Source organism: Rhyacophila brunnea, unplaced genomic scaffold (genome assembly GCF_057557595.1).
Source record: "Rhyacophila brunnea isolate RB1 unplaced genomic scaffold, BYU_Rbru_1.0 scaffold_2, whole genome shotgun sequence".
Lineage (NCBI taxonomy): Eukaryota > Metazoa > Arthropoda > Insecta > Trichoptera > Rhyacophilidae > Rhyacophila > Rhyacophila brunnea.
In genome coordinates, this window is record NW_028232859.1 from 57,940,404 (window position 1) to 57,960,686 (window position 20,283).

The following is a 20,283-nucleotide window of genomic DNA, read 5'->3' on the forward strand; positions in this document are numbered from 1 at the left end:
TAATTAACGTCACCTTTTTTAGACATGGGGACTATTTTTTTGCTTCTCACGGATTATTTTGGCGTTGTTTTTCTTCTATTGGCAACTTTTTTTCCGATTTCTCAAAATTATAGTATTTTGGGCGTACTATACCTGTTTTATATCGTACATAGTACGCAGACGAAAATTATAGTACAAATACTATAATTATAGTACGGTTGGCAACACTGAACTGAATTATGAAAAAACTATCTAAAAATTTCAATGTCGAATTTACCTCCTTATCAAATATTTTTGAAAGACAATATTTTTTTTGTAAGATAACACTAATGAAGAAAAACAATACAATTGATAAATTGAATACCTACAATCAGTAATCTCTATTAATTAAATTAATTTTATGGAAAAGCAGTAGAATAAAAATTATAAGTATGTAGATAAATAATAATTATTTGTTTCTTATGATGTTCAAAAGAACTTATAAAAATAAAGTGAAATGAAAAAAAGTTAACATAATCTAGATGACCAATGATTATAAATAAGTAGTAAATTAATTACTTCATATTGCAAATTCATTTGTAACAAAGTTCACTGTATTATTGCCCACATCACGTTATAAAATACTAAAGATTGTCTATCAGCGCGTCTATTCAATACACAAGACTGCTTTTCGGCCTCTACAGACCTACAAACTTATCTGAAGAGTGGGATGGGGGAGCCACTGTCGAAATCTACCCAATCAAGACTCGTATCTAGACAAAATCTGACATTCGAATGGAATTTTCAAAAGGGCCTCCTATAGTAGTTCGTAGTTCCATTTTTGGCCATTCTACAGATAAGTTTGTAGGTCTGTAGGGTAGGTCAATTTCAAAACCCGCTAAAATGTTGGGTGTGCTTTTCAAATAATTGATAAGCCAAGTCTCTTTAGATTGTACGAATTAAATAATAAATACATAAAGTTCACGGATTTAATAGATGAATTTTTCTCAAAACTACCTAAAATCGTTTTAGGGGGTTGTGAAACTTGACACCCCTTGCGATTTGTCATTGGTCGTCATAAATTCATTTAGTTAGCTGATTTTCCAAGCTACTTAATTAAATTTGTTTGTTTGCTCCCCTCCATTTTTGAGCAACTGGTTTAAATAGAACATTTATCACCCCCTTAAATTTGAGGTGAATTAATAGGTTTTTATAATTGGTCGTGGATTCCAGGTTGATGCAGCACACTACTGCCAATCAAACCACGACGGATGACATTTTATTCTTGTCATTACACAGAAATATTAAAATATTTCAGTTTACCATGTCTGCTGCTAGAGAAAGCTCACATTAATTAATTTATTGTTGATGGCCTGAAATAGTAATTTTCAGAAAATAAAATACAGCTTATTTTAAAATTTTATTGCATAAACAAAATATCAATGTGTTTTTTTATGATATTGTCACATGGCATTTTCAGTTAATTACACAGGTAACTATGATAGTTTGTTTTATTAGAAAAAAAAATAATTTACAAAATAAAAATATGATGGTGTGACTTTCATGTTTTGGCTAACACATCAAAGCCACTTCGGGGACTAAAAATCTCCATGGTTCTTTCACGCTGCGACTATGAATAACATATAGACATTATCTGCATAGAGCTTCATTACACATGGGTCAAAACATCAAAAGTCACTACTGTCCGGAATAACTCAAGATATAAGTAAAATATCATTTTCTCCATATAACTGATCTTTATGGAAAATTCTTATTCATTCAAATACATTCACTTATATTACGCATCTCATTGATAAAGTAGTTTGATTTTCACAACAAAAAGAAAGGACAAATACTCAAACTTCGCAGTGAATCGCCTAAAAATATAAGTTATTTTGCTTATTTGCAACATCTTTGGATTTGTGCATGTAGATTAATTATTCTATTAATATATTTTTGATCTAAAATTTTAAGACTCTTTTAAACATGACCTCTATCCTTTCGAAGATTGAAATCCATCACCTCAGAAAAATACCCATATAACTTATTACCACGCATATCCAATTGCTCGATTTCTCAGCATGAGATTTTGATACATAAATTTAAATTATTGGATACATTACCCAACTGTCAGTGGTCTTTGACCGATTTATGTGAAACAGATACATTTTATTAGGATAGTTTGAAACGTAACATTTTTTAAATTAGCAATCTATATATAACTATGAAATGTGCATGCCACCCGTGGTCCTATATGGCTGAGACTTGGCAAATTACAAGGTCTAATGGCCTGGACTTTTGAGCTTTGAGAATCGATGTCTCTGCCAAATCATAGGAGTTCACGTTACATATACTCAAATTCGTGGGCAGACACCTGCCTTTGGTGACCGATCACGAAAAGGTGCTCCATATGGTTGAGACAGGTGTTTCGGATGCCACCTGAGAGTGAGAGACTCCATCGCTGTCCCTTTCTCACCTTGCGGCAATACTCCAAAGCCCACTTACACGCTGCAGGTTTCTCATGAGAGTAGGCACAGTACGTGGCCAGTGGTGTAGTGTAAATAAAGGTACATCAAGGACAACTGATATAGACAAAAAGTAAATCGAAGCGAAGGGATGCTAAAGATAGGATTTCAGCGTGTTAAGTAAAACTGGCAATACATTTTCATTCCAGAATTGGACTGATTAATCGCTTCTTCCGCATTTTCACGCGTAGTTTCTATGTTGTCGATATTTTCCAATTTAAAAATAACAACGACAAATGGTTGTTTATATTCGCATGATTCAAAATAGTTTATAATATGCAACATAATATTGTTATCAACTGTCAAGCGTCCTCCGTTCTGGAAAAAAGTTCACCGATCTGTTGCGCACCAGCCCCATTACATCACCGGACATGTCGCATCGGGTCAAGTTGAATGGTGTGATCTTGTACTTATTTGCATGCATTTAAACTTAAGATGTATGTTCCGATGCTGAAGCATAATGAGGTAAAGTGGAAATAGTGGTGATATTGTAAATATTTCAGCAGTTTGTCTAAATAAAAAAGCCCAAAAAACTTGTAAAACTGTACACCTATCTCATAATTATCAATTTTGCACTACCATAAATTGATCAAAGATCACATACATCTTGTGAAAAATGTAAAATTATTTATATCTAAGTTTAGATATTAACTGTATTTATAGAAGTCGTTCGCCATCAAAATGAAAAGTAGGTATCAAAAAAACAAAAAGATTTCGACAACCGTGTCTAATAAATTAACCTATTCACAAAATAAATATTTTATATACATTAAATAAATGCATCGAGTTAGTTACATGGCCTAGTAAAAATATTTATACTGCTTGGTTTAAATAATATATACCTAAACATAATCGTTTGTACTCGATGTCACAATGTAGGTGCCATTGCATATGTTATAAGTATATCACAATCACAAACCATGATTATGAAATCATTAAAGTACAATTTACATGTTTCGTTAGTTACGATTGATTAATATGCCCTACAGTTAATCAATCACCAGATAAAATAAAAGGTCAACTGTGTACATTTAGATGATGTTATACATTTATAAATTACGAGACATATCGCTGGCATTCTGACAATTTGATCATCAATCTACAAAATTACAAAAAAAATAATTATTATTGATGTCAAAAAGTGATCCAATCGCTTATTTTATATGAAGCTAAAAAATCTTTTATTGATTACATTTGAGTATAATATGTAAGTTATCTAACTATTTAAAATGCAGATAGAAAAAAAATTATACAGGTAGGTAAATTTTGTTATTAATATTTCAGAGTGTTTTGAATTGATGGCAATTGGCATTGATTGGCAACGTATCCATGCAACATAAAAAATTTGACAAAACATCAAATATAATATACTTTCCTCAGAATGCCCGCGATATATGAAAAAAAAAAAATAGTTGTAAATAAAACTTCCAGTAAAATGTTTAAATTAAATAATATATAGGTATCGAAGGTGCTAAGTCAAAGTGGCATAAGTGAACATTTTAACCTTTTTTATCGGTTGCGTCATATATTTTTCATACTGTCAAAAAATTGTTTTAATTTCATCACAGAATAACTCTTGCTGACATACTTTTGGGACGCTAATGGTGTCATTGATGAGAGGTGAGAAAGAAGAAGACAAATTGGAAGTCCTGAGTTGAGATGGCTTGACTACGTTAATAGATTCAACCACACAGAGTCTTCAAAACTGTAGAATTACAGTTCAGGATAGGCAGACGTGGGGAGATATTCTGGAGGCGACCAGTATTATAAAGCCAATAATGAGTCATTCTACATAATGTAACCCCATAAATAAATCAATTATACCACACATTTCTAACGCCTTTTTGGCTTAGCAACAACGATATCAACGACCTAAAAATAACAATACATACATCTCTTCTGAAAGTTCTGAATTAAGCATGATGTGCAGATTGCATACATATTTAAGAATGGACAAAACTCAGTTTTGAAAAACATTGCATTCTATAAAATTGCAAAGATACTTTAAATTCAAACTAATTGAAAATCTATAATATCAATACCAATTCATTATATCACAACACATACGTTGACTCAAAGAAACTTATGAGTAGTGTTCATCCAAGGCCAAATATAATAGTCAGGCTATAGCACTGAAATGCGAATTAAAGTGGTAGTGCTAGTTATTGATTACCTTTGAATTTATTTCAACATCCAACAATCATCTATTGTACAAACAATTTACTAAATTGCATTCGAAATATTGACACCTACGTCAAAGGTTGTATCTGAAAATGGTAATTTTTCAGTAGTACGATTTTAATAAATTTTAATGACACCACAACGTTAATTTTAATGCTGGAATCGTAATTTTTAGTTATGCAGCCTATAAAATATTTGTTTTTTTTATCGAATTATAGTTAAATTATTTAATACAAGGCAATTAAGTTAAAATAGTCAAAAACACAGTTCCAACATTTTACGTATGTGTCGATATGATCGAACACTAACACTATTATCGAAGTATATAGTTCATGGCCTGACTATAGTGGGCCTTGTGTTCATCACATGGTGTAAACACCCATGTTAAATCTTTTTAGAAATTGTAAACTTAAAGAACTATTTATTAAACTCTATTTTAATAAAATGTTATTAAAAATCAAACACTAAGACAACTCAAGTGCATAAGATTAAGCCCTTACTTTAGTTAATAGGTCACATATCTACGGTCGATTTCTTCGAGGCGGATAAACCCCTTCCTCTACAACTAAAACGTTGCACAATATATCGTACGCCGTCCGGTTATGTTGGAAAAAGAAAGTCAGAGTGAAGATGGGGAATAAGAGCGCGATGAGAGCATTTTTAACAGCCGCCCTCAACAGGGATGTGCTAAAAGTGAGACCCGTTCCCGGATATATTATTACGGTTTCCTTCGCTCGATTTTCGACAGGGATAATAACAGAAGCAGATATAACCCTCAAGCGAAATATCGCTTTACCGGGCGTTGCTCCTCCTGGACGACCGCCAAAATTTATGCTCAGACAACAAGCCTAAAAAAAAAACAATCAATCAATAATAATAAAACAAAATTTTAGCATGCATATTAAGGTATTGATGTTTAACTATAGACATCAAAGCATGGTGCTTAACCTTACGAATTATTCACATATCCATCTGCCTATCTTCCCGAGTCAATGACTGAATTAATCATACACCCATAATTCACCACTCTGCTTGGAAAGAATATCGTCTCTGTTCTGGCAGAACACACTAACTGGAGAATATTAGTTTTTGAGTAATTTGACTTTGAAGTTGTTAAAAAGTTTGAAATAATGGTCTATCATGTGAGTTTATTAAGTAATCGTAAAAAGGATGACTTTAAAACAAAGACTGTTTATTTATTAAGATGGTTTCCAGACGGTAAAGTTTGAACCCACAGTGGCCGCGTGGCTTAAGCGTTGGACTATCACGCTGTGGGTCTCAGGTTCGAATCGTGGGTCTGGCAAGTACACATATTGTTTTTCAATTTGTGTATGAGTCAGGGTATGGACCTAATAGGTTGAGCAAGTGGCTGACATCTATTTCTCTTAAAAAACAAAAAATCTGTTAATACAAACCTCTACCCTGTGGAGGCCCATATGATCCTATTAGGATCAGACATGGTTGAAAAAAAAAAAAAAAAAAAGTTTGAAATAAGGAACATTTTGGTACTAACTCAATGTCATTTTTTCGAATTAGTGTCTTCTGCCAGAACAGTGACGATATTTAGAAAGCTAAATAAGATATAAACAGCTTAGTTATGCGGATCTAGGACGATTCGACTAGACGACGGAAAACGGGCAACTGGACGCCGGACAGATTAATGAAATGCGCGAAGAAATATTTATATCTTCCGATTCGAACCAGCAAGTAGACAAGCAAGTGTAATATAAAGAATAAAACTATATTAAAGCAAGGTTTATGGATGTTGCAAAGACTCTTGGCGATGGTGTGTATTCATATAAAAATCTTGCATTTCACGTAACGGCCCACGTGCTCGTCGTAGGTCAAAATTGAGTTTTTATTGTATTTTCAAACCATGATCCTGGACACTCCTTAAACGTTGTAGATAATCTATTTATATAATTTTGAAGCCTTATTATCCTTTATAGTTATTTTAAACATTTGATGACTGCATAAAGTATTTTTGTTACATAAAATAGTATTCTTTTAAACCTCTCGCTCTAATGTTTTAGAATATAGTCATATTTCGGTACATAACTGTGCAGTGGTGTTAAGATTTTTTACGTTTATTAATTTTTAAACGCATTTATGAAACCATTAGTATAATTTATTACGAGATAATTTTTGTAAAATATTCACGATAAAAAATTATATTGATAATCTCTGTGATCCCAAATTTGACAAGAATTAGGCATTTTATTATTCAAAAAATCGGCATGATTAACACATTTGAAGATGATTCTAAAGATACTTATTATAAGCTATGTCTTTGACCATTCAAGTGTGATAAACATCTTATGAATAATGATTACTTTATAATAATTATTGACCTAAGAATAAGGTAGTGTTTTTTTGAAATACGCCATTTCTTTTATCATTCCCCAGTGGTGAAGCTACAACATACGGCCGTAGCCATAAATTGACAAACTATAATTGAAGTAGGGAGTAAAATGATATTGACGCGCGTGTTTGAACAAGTACCGTTTAAAAAAAAAATTCGGTTAAGTACATGTTTAAACACGCGCGTTAACATAATTTTACTCCTTACTGTAATTATAGTTTGTCAATTTATGGCTACGGCCGTACGTTGTAGCTTAACCACTAGGGAATGACAAAAGAAATGGCGTATTTCAAAAAAACACTACCTTATTCTTAGGTCAATAATTATTATAAAGCAATCATTATTCATAAGATGTTTATCACACTAGAATGGTCAAAGACATAGCTTATAATAAGTATCTTTAGAATCATCTTCAAATGTGTTCATCTTGCCGATTTTTTGAATAATAAAATGCCTAATTCTTGTCAAATTTGGGATCACAGAGATTATCAATATAATTTTTTATCGTGAATATTTTACAAAAATTATCTCGTAATAAATTATACTAATGGTTTCAGAAATGCGTTTAAAAATTAATAAACGTAAAAAATCTTAACACCACTGCACAGTTATGTACCGAAATATGACTATATTCTAAAACATTAGGGCGAGAGGTTTAAAAGAATACTATTTTATGTAACAAAAATACTTTATGCAGTCATCAAATGTATAAAATAACTATAAAGGATAATAAGGCTTCAAAATTATATAAATAGATTATCTACAACATTTAAGGAGTGTCCAGAATCATGGTTTGAAAATACAATAAAAACTCAATTTTAACCTTCGACGAGCATGTCCCCCCTTAAGCAATATTGTTGACATTTAAGCAAACTTTTGATTACCACAAAACGATAAATACTGTACAATATTGTTGATAGATCGATTGTCAGTGTCGATCAATATCACATATCACACCAACCTATTGATTTGCATCCACAATAAACCTCACTTTATTACATGTAAATACTTTAAATTTATTAGAATTTCTTGTCTAATTAATGATTCATATCATTATGTATATCTATTTCTTCATGCAGTTCATTAATCAGTGTGGTGCCCAGTTGTCACATTGTCCAGATGGCGGCGCCGAATCGTCCCATTCCCCGGTTATGCATATTGGAATTATAAACCCATACCTCAAAAAGACAAACTACTAAACGATAGATGAGTTCGAGAACCAAAATTTCCGATGTCATTTCAAGTGCGTGGCTGTAATCTTCTTGAATTTTTTTCCGTATAGTTTCAACATCGTAATTATCCAGATCTCTAAGTAAACAAAGAGAGAAAAATGTCATTTAGATTAAATACATGTGTCTAATGATAATTGTAATCAGTGCTATTTTTTAGTCAGAAAGCACAGGACAAAGTTCCAGAATCTTTTGTTATAGCATTAATTAATTTCATTCGCATTTACTTTTCGTACTTCAAAGCTTTGACATCTTCTTATCAATTAATAAATTAAGTCTGTTCAAAAAGCATCCGACCTTGCATCAGTTCGGCCATTATTGGAACGCCTCTTTGGGAATGGAGCACAACTGGCATATGCATTCCGTATAATGTTTTCTTGCGATTCAAATTGGATCCTTTTCTAATATTAATACTTTCGACCGAAGGTACTTGATGGAATTTGAATTCAAATTCTAATGGATTCAAGCTCTGTACTATTCCATTTAAGTCGTTTTTTGCGACCCGGGTTTCGCCTTTCGGCATCTTCAGGCGTCGTGTACACTCACCAAAGGCAAATACACACTGACAACGAACACCCTTAACTCTACCTTATATAGTAAATCGATACAATAAAGTAGCTAAAAACTCCATTACCTACCTATTTAGTCAGAAATTACAACAAAAAATACAATAAACAAATTATGAATAGCTGAAGTAAAAAACCTAATTAGTAAAAACCCTCTCTTATTAATAACAATACACTGGACAGCATATTATTATAATAAATCATCAAACCTAATAATAGGTCAAAATTCTTTATAACAATAAAAATACTACACTCAAGAGGTGTAAATCGTCAATTCTAAGAATCGAGTTAAATAGATTAATTATTTTTTCTTAGAATTGACGATTTACACCTCTTGAGTGTAGTATTTTTATTGTTATAAAGAATTTTGACCTATTATTAGGTTTGATGATTTATTATAATAATATGCTGTCCAGTGTATTGTTATTAATAAGAGAGGGTTTTTACTAATTAGGTTTTTTACTTCAGCTATTCATAATTTGTTTATTGTATTTTTTGTTGTAATTTCTGACTAAATAGGTAGGTAATGGAGTTTTTAGCTACTTTATTGTATCGATTTACTATATAAGGTAGAGTTAAGGGTGTTCGTTGTCAGTGTGTATTTGCCTTTGGTGAGTGTACACGACGCCTGAAGATGCCGAAAGGCGAAACCCGGGTCGCAAAAAACGACTTAAATGGAATAGTACAGAGCTTGAATCCATTAGAATTAGATCCTTTTCGATGGCATTTTCAGGTTGGAGAACAACCAAATTCACAAGAAGCCATGTACCTTAGTTCAAGAACCTTCAAGTAGTATTCTTTGGTACTAAAGTCCTATGTAGGTACCTACTTTTCTAAAAAAATAGCACTGGTTGTAATAGTTAGAGTGGTCCTTACATGAGTTCAAAATAGTCGACGGCGATGTATGTTACTGTAAGTTTAATAAAAACAAGAATGAAGAAATCAATCTGCTCTGCAAGAAATCGTTTCCATAGAGGGGGTATTGTATATTCGAAACCGCCATGACGGTTTAATGCTGCAAAAATATAAAAATGGAGTATTTAGTTAATTGGGTTACCTACATGTAAATTGTATGAATGAAATTTCGCCATATTACAGTTCACCGTGAGCTGTCGTACTGGCAAGAGATGACCACAACCAGGGGCGGCTCTACCTTAAGGGTTCGTAGGGACCATCCCAACATCGTTATCATGCCAAAAATACACGTTCCATATTTTTATCATTGTCAGTTCCGCGATACGCTCGATTAAGACCAAGTGTGGTGCGGGGCGGGTTTCGGTGGAGGGCGCTTAACTTCAATGTACTTAATTACATGATTAAATGAACTATTTAATTTATTTTATCAATCTAAACCCATTGCAATTCTATAGAGATACTTATTATCATTATAAAAATAAATAAAGCAATGATTGTAAACTATGTAATGACATAATGATGATTACGCGGTATTAAAATAATAAATTAAATACGCCCTATTTCACGGTGACACCTATGTACAAAATAAGAAAGCTAGACTGCGAAATCTTTAACGTGAGACCTGGCGGCGGCGCTCGTGTTGTATCTTGTCTATGGTTTTCGATTTCGAAGTATTGTAAGTACTGAAACGCGAGAAGAGGGGATTTAGTTCTCCTAGCCGCCACCTATTACCGCAAAGATTTCGCACTATATGGCAAATATTTTTCGGTGACCGTGGTCACTCGGGCCCAACCCATCGCCGCAGTACAAATCTTGTTCTGCAAAGGATGTGAATAGATTCATGTTAGTATATCCATACTGGGGAGCGAATCAAATGACCCCTAGGTGGGTAAAAACGCTTGCTGTATGTTATTGTTCAAAACTGATAATGGTTAGTCTATAATAATTATTATTATAAATTTAATCTAATATTTTTAACCACGCTTTTTAGATGTGATTAAGTAATGACTCAGTAATCTCATTTCCACATTAATAAAATCATATTATAAGTAGCTTGGTTCATCATAATGAATAATATGAGAAAGTAGGTAGGTATGTATATTTAAGAATTAATGGCTAAACCCCACCACCTAGAAAGTCGTCGAGTCGACACCGGGCACTACCTATTTGAAAAAATCCAATTTATCTATTTTATAATTTTTCACGGGCCGCAGTGGGTAAAAGTATTGAAAAATAATGATATATTATAATATATACTAGACGAAACATACATTTTATTATTTTAAATTTAATAGTTTGGTACATATCGGCTACTCCGATCACTCTCCACTCTGCATTACGTATATATTACGCATTTGCACGATAGAACTTAGTATATAGGAAATTAGAATATTGTCGTATTCAGTGAAAAATTTGGTGATTAAGTATTTGTTATTTTGAGCCGCAACAAATGCCATTTTGGGGCGCATGCAGCTCATAGGCTGTGGTTTGTGCATCACTGCTGTATAGCATTGAGGTAAAAAAATGAGGGGTTTTTCTTGGCGCATTGCAGACAGTAAGTAATCTTCCAATTTTATTAGATTCAACATTAATTTGATATTGATGTATCAAATACCTATTGATGAATGTTATTTATTAAGGCACAACTTGATATTTACGAGCACTTAGTTTCTGACCTATATATGATTGTATTTCTAATTGACTTACCTACTTATCATAGTTCACAGTGAACTGTTGTATGGAAAACAGATGACCGTATAGCATTGAGACCAAATTCACTTTAAAAATAAGTACCTACATGACAAAAACCACCGGAATACAAAGGAAAAACAGGTAAAATAGGTAGGTAGGTACTGTCACGACCTCGGACTTCGGGTCTTATACCTAGAGTACCTTTTAGGGGTGTAGAGTGGCCTGAACACGCCCTTGGCCTCGTAGTCAAATAAACTGCGCCGAGCCGCACCCTTGATCACCCAGAGGGACGTTTCTTTCCAGAAATAAGTCCCACGGCCCGTGTCTTTGAGACTGAGGACACGGTTCGTGGAAGACCAGATGTGGATAAGTAAGAAAGTATGCGAGACGACGAATGCAATTGGGCTTCACCACTTAAACAGTATAAAAAGTGACCAACTGTCGCTAACAATAATGTATGAAACATGTCAGTAGAATGTGTAGACAAAACGCCAATAAATTGTAATAACATGTATAAAGAATGAATGGGAAAAATAACTTGTATTGTAATTGAGAGAGAGGAATGTTAGATAGTGCAAGGAGAAGAAAAAGAGTTGTTAGAAAATAATATGTTGAATAGTAACAAGGCCATAATTTTGACCATTGGAGATATTGCAACGTCGCCTTAAAAAAATAAACCGTTGAAAGCAGATTACAACATGGCGTCAGTGTCGGAAAACAGTCAAACAGGAAACGCACGAATCTTGTCCTCAGTAAAGAAAAAAGCCGATCATCGCAAAATCCACGTTTGGTGGTAATAAGAAAGAGATTAAATACAAAGATCCGTTCGGGCGGAATCAAAAAAACGTTGCCAGACAAGCTGTCGAGTCATTCGCGAGAAATTGTAGTAATGGGCGGCCATTTTGTGAGAATTATACGGCGGATAACCAACTGCCGTCTGTAACAGACGATCTAGAGTCTAAGGTTTACTATAAGTTAGAATTAATAAATGCCTGTAATATAACTATAAACTGAATGTGATCGTTACGTGAATAAAGTGGGACAATACTACTTCTCCAGAGTTTTCTTATTTTTTTTTCACCCTGCCGAACACTGACAAAAAAATAAATAAATTATGATACCAGGGTTCGAATTGGACATTGTCTGAGCTAGACCGGAATCCTGGATTTATCAGTACATTAGAAATATAATATTGTATATATTTATAAAGAATTCTGAATGATTCAAAAGTAGGTGCTTGTGAAATGCTCCACGAACATGTATTTTTTTATCTTAATGCTATACAGTCATGTTTCTAGTATGACAGTTCACGGTGAACTGTAATACGCGAACCGCATACATAGAATTTATATGTATCCAATATGAAGGCAAGACAAATAGAAGTGAGCACCATTTTTAAGCTTATTTTTTAGCGATCTGAAAAGAGCAAAAAAGAGAAAAAAAAGATGTTAATATTTATTACAGTCCAAATCCACGCGTCCTTGCTGATCATTTCGTGCAGCATTGTTTGGTAAAGGTCTGGCGTCATCGTTGTTTTGAAATATCTGATGATATGGCCACTGTCCTTGCTGCTGATAATTGTTATTTAAAAATGACGTGTTACCAGCACTTTGATATAGCAACGGCATCTGACATGACATGAAGTAATAAGGAAAACATGCACTAGCTTGTTGGTAAAGTTGCGCCTGGTGTAACCAATTTCGAAGAGCTTCGAAATATTTCTCTTTCTCTGTTGGTTGATCATCATTAGATGATTTTGCGGCTGTCCTATCTTCGGGACCTTTACCAGTACAGTCAGTCATTTCCACTGATTTACTATTATCAATGTTGTGCAAATAGTTCCAATGGAGATGGGCAACACGGTCTAATCATATAATGCAAATATAATATAAATAATATCAAACGTTACGAAAACCTGTCTGCTGTCAGTTCAATATTTTTTAATAGACGTTATTTATGTCATAGATAATTAAGTAATCAAATTAATATACTAACAACTCTATCTACCGAAAATTTAAGCCTGCGTTAAAATAGCATTTAAAAAAATTAACATTATTAAAGAAACTAAAAAATGTCAATTCTATCCTTTCAATTCATAAAAAAAATATTTCACTACAAAATCTAAATTTATATACTACATAAAAAATAAAAAAGATCTCACAATGATTCATATACATTAAATAATAAAAATACCTAGCTAAATAATATATTCTGGGTGGTCCAATATTGGTAGGTATTTTTATAACGAGCTCGTTTGTGAGTACCTAGGTATACATTTCCACATACACATTTCCTTAAATTTATTGTTACGTAAAAACTAATTAGCTAAATGATTATAATTTAATTTAATTAATGAAGTAATCAAATATTTAATCACCCAAGTATTCACATAGAAATCATGTATCCTTCATTGTATATATTATGTTTTTGTATTGTAAACGGCGCTTGTCTCTGATTTCCTATTATTGTGTCGTCTATGGAATTGTCCCGTGAGCTGTTGATTTCGTGCGGTCCCCTGTCATTTCCACAGTGTTTCATGCAGTTGTTGAAAATGCTGGATCGTTCAAAATATTTTATAACGCTTCTCCATTTAAAAAATTGGTAATTCTACCGACGTAAATATTGCACAAAATTAGTTTGCTCATCTATTATTAGTGAAATAAAGCAAGTGGTCGTGAGTGTAGTGAAGGTGTATTGGTGATTAGTATGTTTGGCAAGTTTGATGTTGTGTTGTACTATTAAAAGCTTGAATTACTTGTCACTGTGAAGTACTTGTTTTACCCAGTAAGTACACAACAAATTTATTATTTTATATTGCAGTTATGAGGTGTCACATAAAAGATATTAACTGTTAAAGGATATGTTTGCTAAGTTTTACTTTTTGACAGAAATGTTGATGAATTTGATCACATCTTGTATTTTAGACAATGTGGTTGATGAAATCGCAATATTACTAATTGATAATGAAATTATAATAGCTGACATCCGGCTATACAAGACATCATTGTACTGTTAATGATTCCATGATTTTTAACCCATGGGTATGCGATGGAGCGGCCTCGCATCTGCCGGCTGTAATTGCCTGCTTTTTAAGATTATGGATTTGGTATTTTTTAAACTTAAACGTTATTGTTTTATTTAATATTTAATGTATAATATATATACAATTCTTAAATACAATACTTTTTTCCAATTGAGCATGAGAAAAGTTATCTTCATACTTACTATGTATTTGAAAATGTTCGAAATAAACATTTATTATCAAGTGCCTTGCGCGAATCACCAAGTTACTTGTATAGCTTTTTAAAAATTAGGTAGGTATATACCGGCTAACTATTTAAAAATGTAGAAATTACAGAAAATGTGACTCTTGAAATTTAATAATTAGTATCATGTTATTTATTTAGGTACCTACACCATTCGTCGAACAGCATTCATCAGTTCATTGAATCATCATGAATATCGTGATATGAATTTTGGCAGAGGTTTAATGTAGTTTTGTTAGTTTTTCCATACGCAGAGGTATTTACTACGCACACTGCCTACCGCAAAGTGTGGAGTCAAAGCAATGCTGCCATCTTTTCAAAGTGGAATTATAGTACAGAGCCTCCAAAATTATAGTATTTGGGGAAAAAGTATAGTACGCGTTGCCATCTGTTGAAAATGTAGATAGGTATAGGTTTTTTGTTTCTCAGAAAAAAATAACGGAGAATTTGAGAAACTCCGAGACCCTTTTTATTTAGGTACTTACCTCTTCCGACTAAAAATGCTTACTGAAGAATAATTAAAGACATTTCATTTTAAACTAAAGTCAAGGGATTTTTTTACGTTTTTCCAGCAATTTTTTTGCGGAGTTCTCCAAATCTACTTATATTGCGAAATTCGAAATTTTAGTACTTTTTACATATTTTTTCTGATATTCAAAATTAAGTATAGTATTTTGGGCGTACTATACCTGTTTTATATCGTAGTACGCGGACCAAAATTATAGTACAAATACTATAATTTATTATAGTACGGTTGGCAACACTGAGTCAAGTTAAAGTAAACGATTAAACACGGACACGGTTATAATAGCCTTACCAGTAAAAGTTTAATATCTCCTTCTAACTGAAATTTAATATAATATTATATTGTACACTAAACTTGTATACCTATTATTCCAACTCTTCATCGATCACACATGTAGATTATACATAGGTGATCGCATTGTTTCTTTATTTGTTATATTTTGTCGGTGCTCTTGTGTGTTACTTACCTGCTCATAATAACGAAAACCTACTGTTTTATAATTTCATAAAAAAAGGGTATATACCTAGGTATATACAATTAAACATTAAACACCACCCTACATGGCGTAATTTAAGATTTTCGAGTCCTTCATCAAGGATAGGTATTCCCACGTGGTTAAATTTAAGTCTTTGATAGATTTGCGCAGCCATCCATCGCAAAACAATTCAGCGGAGTAGGTATGTAACGTAATTACAATAAAATTATTCAACTATTGGTACTTATGTGAATTCTGATTATGTTCTATCAAAAATTGTTTACAGTAATTTGTATCCGTTTCACAGATGATTGGAACGTTCGTCAGTATTTATCTGCGCGTATCTGCGGAAAAAATGTTTGCAAACCTACATTGTTTATTTTATAGTAATCACCGATTGTCATGTGTGTAATAATAATAATGCACGACTGTGCTATTTTCACGAGATTTAATTTCACGAACCGGGTTTATCGCATACAAATTGATTAAAATAACATACATGATAAGTATGATGACTACACATCCTTTTTATAGATGACATTCCCTTAGTTTATGATATTAATAATTAATTGGCGTTCACAGTTAATGATAAATTAAAACTTTCTCAAATAATAAATTGAAAAACGATCGACCTGGAACCCCGACATTTTTAATGGGTTCTCAAGGATGCGGTCCCAAAATAATACGGATCTCAGCGTTGCTGTTCCATTTCTTCCAGTTCTGTTTTCTACTACCTTAGCAACTAGGATGCCATTCTACACAGCTCAACCACCTTAGTCTGCCTGTTTTAGTAGGTACATAGCAAGTCCACTTTTTAAAAAGTCAGTTGGCTACTTATTTGCACTTTCGGGAATTTTATCGTCCACTCGTCACCCCCTTTTTCAGAATGTTGCTTTATTATTTACCTACTACGCTACTAGCTTAGTCGTCAATCTTCGTATTAAAAATAAATCACCAGGTACCTATGAAAAGGTGTACCGGTAGATCATTATTTGGGTATGAATAATGAATGATTCACGAGTTATACCACATTAATTCATTGTTAACATTTTCTATCAAATTGGTTCACCTTTTGAAAACAATCGTAAAACTGCTAAGTAACATATTATCAAGACTTGAAAATGTTTATTTTTACTCTTGTGAGGCTATTTGATTAGTTATTTTATTTTTGTTTATGTTAGTTACCGACGTTGACGTATACCAGGGCGCTGCCACACATAAAATCTCAAAATGGAAATGTACACGATATAGTAGGTCTATAGATATGCACACAATTGTTTTGTAATAATTAACTTTGTAACAACATTATACATTATATAGGTTAGAGTCAATAATATTCATTTGTATTTATCCGTTTATGAAACAATGGAATTTGTATACTTAGAATGATCGCCATCATTCATCATTATCATCAGCTCTACAATCAATCGTGTCTAGATCTTTGCCGCCTATAGGATATTTTCTCCACAGCAGCCGTAACCCCTAGTTGCAAAGAGGATGACGTCTCCATTAACTCAGTCAAGCCATCCCATATTTGGTTTCATCTTCCCCCCGAGTTTATTGACATCAATATGTTTATGGATTAAATTACATGTAAATAACTATTGTTAAGTAATAAAAAGGTGCAAAATAAAATACTTACTGTCAGATGTAATATTTTACCATTATTCAATTTGAGGTACTACTTAACTTGTTTGACGTCGACCTTGAACTTGCGAACTGATGTTTTTCTTAATATATTATGTTAATTTGGCTATTATTCGTACAAAATAATATATTGGGTATTGAACCTAAACTTGTTTTTTTAGTTTTACAACGTTTATTCTCTATTTTATACTATAAAAATAGACTAAAGGCATTATAAAGTTCAAAAATAAACGGACACATCTGTCGTCAGAATCTTCAAGTATTGAGTTTAGAATTTGTATCAAAGGTAAAAAAAATACGCGACTGCGCCACCTGTCTTCAACCGTTGTCTGTACCTATACGATTATTTTGTTAGGAATTCAGATTTATTTTGTATGACCGTTAGGTCACGTGACCTCAGTCCCGTTTACCGAAATGTATGCAATACGGTGGGCTCGAAAGGCGAAGCAGCTTTGTACAAAAATAATTAATTATAATATTATTTCTATGGCATTCAATCACATTTATAATTTATATAAGTACTTAGATTGTTTGTAAAAATTAAAGTAATTTTTATCTAATGATATTAAATTTGATGTCTACCTATAAATGTGTAGGAAACTACACAATTCAAACTTATCGCTCAATTTTATATGGTCAGTAGGTTATTGAAACTTCGTCGATGTAGTGTGTACCTATTCATCACTATTAATATCGTATTGTCTTCTTATACCTGACAAGTGTGCTCTTTTTCTCTGATCTTCACCGCCTACCTACCTCATTTCAAAAGTTACCCTTTGTGTGAAATACATACATCATATTACATAGGTAGGTATATCAATTTATGGATGCTGAAGTTATGAGACAAGTTGAAGGTAAAGCAATGCGGCCGGGTTGATAAATAAATAAGCAAAGATGAAAGTGGCTTGTGCGGCCGTTGCGTGGCGCTCGTGTCGTTTTGGTGATGTTTTTCGAGGATCCATATTTTATTCCCAACATGCCACGATATGTGCAGGAGTCGAATCTATTCAACACTTATTTGAATACGTTAGCAGATTAAAAAAAAATCTACCACTAATGGCTGAATATAATTGTTATCCAAATAAATAGCAGGCCTTACGTATTGATACGTAGATCACAACGAATGAGATCGGCAGACCACGTAGGATGCTATCATGCAGTCAGTCAGTAAGCCCTAAAAGTATGGGCAAGGTGCAAGGCAATGCCTAGAAAAAAATCTTTAAAGTGGATAGCCCATCTACTGTTTGTGGACGACAACGTGTAAAAGTTTGTACAACTAAACCAATAAGTAGTATTGTTAAAGCTTAAATTCATATTAGTACACACATTATTACACGATTATCCGCCCACCTATGTGCATGTTAAAACCGACTCCAATAGAGAAAAATCATATAATTTTTGGCTTTCTCAATTTGAACTTCACGCCCAAGTAACTAGTGAACGTGTTGGGTGGGTGTCTACCTATTTTTATTAGAGGTTTTTATTTTACTCTGGCAAGAAGTTTTCTGGAATCCGAAAATTTTCCCCCGAAAGTCATCTGGCGAGAGTGCTAAATAGAGATTCATGACGACGTGTATGTATTAAATAAAACTTTTTCCATGATTTAACTACATCGATGGTTTTTATGGTCGGAAAATTGGCAGCGCTTAATGGTGGAATTTCGTTCGCGGGGAGGCGGTTGACTTTTCTTTATGAGAAATGAAAATGTGACTACCAATAAAACAGAGTTCCGCTGTATTATATTGCGGACCATGAAGTAAGAACCGTTCAATAAAATACCACGCACTCGTGCTGTATTGGAAGTATAACACTATCGTAGTTTCTGTAAAATTCCTGTGTTCAAATCACATAGGAAAACGAATAAATGGCGGGAAAAACAGTATTTGAAATCAATTCCGCAGCGGCTCGGGTGTTCTGTGAAGTTTGAAAATGAAGAATTTGGGGTATTTATAATATGTACCTACTCTTTGATGGAACGATATATATATATATATCACTATGATACCTTATCTTTTCTCCATGGCCCCCAGATCCTGAAACGAGCCCCAAGGCTAGGATCTTTGTCGGGCCCTCCTACCTAACGCCAAGGTAAAAGGCAGTGTGATGCTCTACAGTAGCATTTTCGAAATGGTGTTTATAGTAAAATTAAGGGTATTTAGTGTACTTTTAATACTTACATCCACTTGAATTATGGAGTTTTCAAATAATGACATAATTAAAAATTACATCGCACAACCACATATTTTAAAATATAACCATAATTAAAGGAAAATAGCGCCGCAGGCGACTTATTTACTATTAGAGCAAATGTATGATGCATGTTTACCTCACTTATTTGGTGGACCCACCACGCCGGGCCCCCAGGATAAGCCCTGTCAGCCCCCCCTCTTTGTGGGTGCAATGCTTTTCTCACTTTAGAAATTTTTATTTCACAACCACATAAAATATAATTATGAATATCATAAATGACTATTAAACATACATAATGTTGAAAACACTTCTGAGAAAATAAATATATTAATTATAATTAACTCGTTCATTTGTCAAGCGGTGACGCTTATGTGATGGTTCTTCATCATCCATAATATTTATATTTTTTGTGTTACAGCACCCTATCCCTATTATAATTAGGTACCCTTAAATCTCTTTGATAACATACTAATTTCTCGATACTCGATATGCTATTACCACACTGTAAGCATCTGTCAAACTAATTATGAGAGTATCATTTGTTTTCTTTCACGTCATGGTTAAGGGGGGACATGCTCGTCGAAGGTCAAAATTGAGTTTTTATTGTATTTTCAAACCATGATCCTGGACACTCCTTAAACGTTGTAGATAATCTATTTATATAATTTTAAAGCCTTATTATCCTTTATAGTTATTTTAAACATTTGATGACTGCATGAAGTATTTTTGTTACATAAAATAGTATTCTTTT

General features: G+C 33.0%; 2 protein-coding genes across 5 annotated transcripts in view; one reads left to right on the forward strand and one right to left on the reverse strand.

Annotated features, from left to right (window-relative positions):
* Window positions 1-4,650: 4,650 nt before the first annotated feature.
* On the reverse strand, window positions 4,651-13,374 carry LOC147072602 (protein FAM8A1). Its single transcript, XM_085947002.1, has 4 exons — window positions 12,891-13,374; window positions 9,698-9,836; window positions 8,205-8,334; window positions 4,651-5,512 (listed from the first exon to the last, which is right to left on the reverse strand). The coding sequence occupies exons 1-4, from the start codon at window positions 13,228-13,230 to the stop codon at window positions 5,186-5,188; spliced, it is 936 nt and encodes a 311-aa protein (XP_085803128.1). The 5' UTR covers window positions 13,231-13,374; the 3' UTR covers window positions 4,651-5,185.
* A 518-nt stretch (window positions 13,375-13,892) lies between these two features.
* krz (beta-arrestin protein kurtz) overlaps window positions 13,893-20,283 on the forward strand; it is a 393,216-nt gene continuing 386,825 nt past the window's right edge. For all 4 annotated transcript variants that reach the window (XM_085946994.1, XM_085946996.1, XM_085946998.1 and 1 more), the window contains exon 1: window positions 13,893-14,212. The gene's annotated coding sequence lies outside the window, so the exon portion shown is untranslated. The remainder of the gene's footprint in view (window positions 14,213-20,283) is intronic.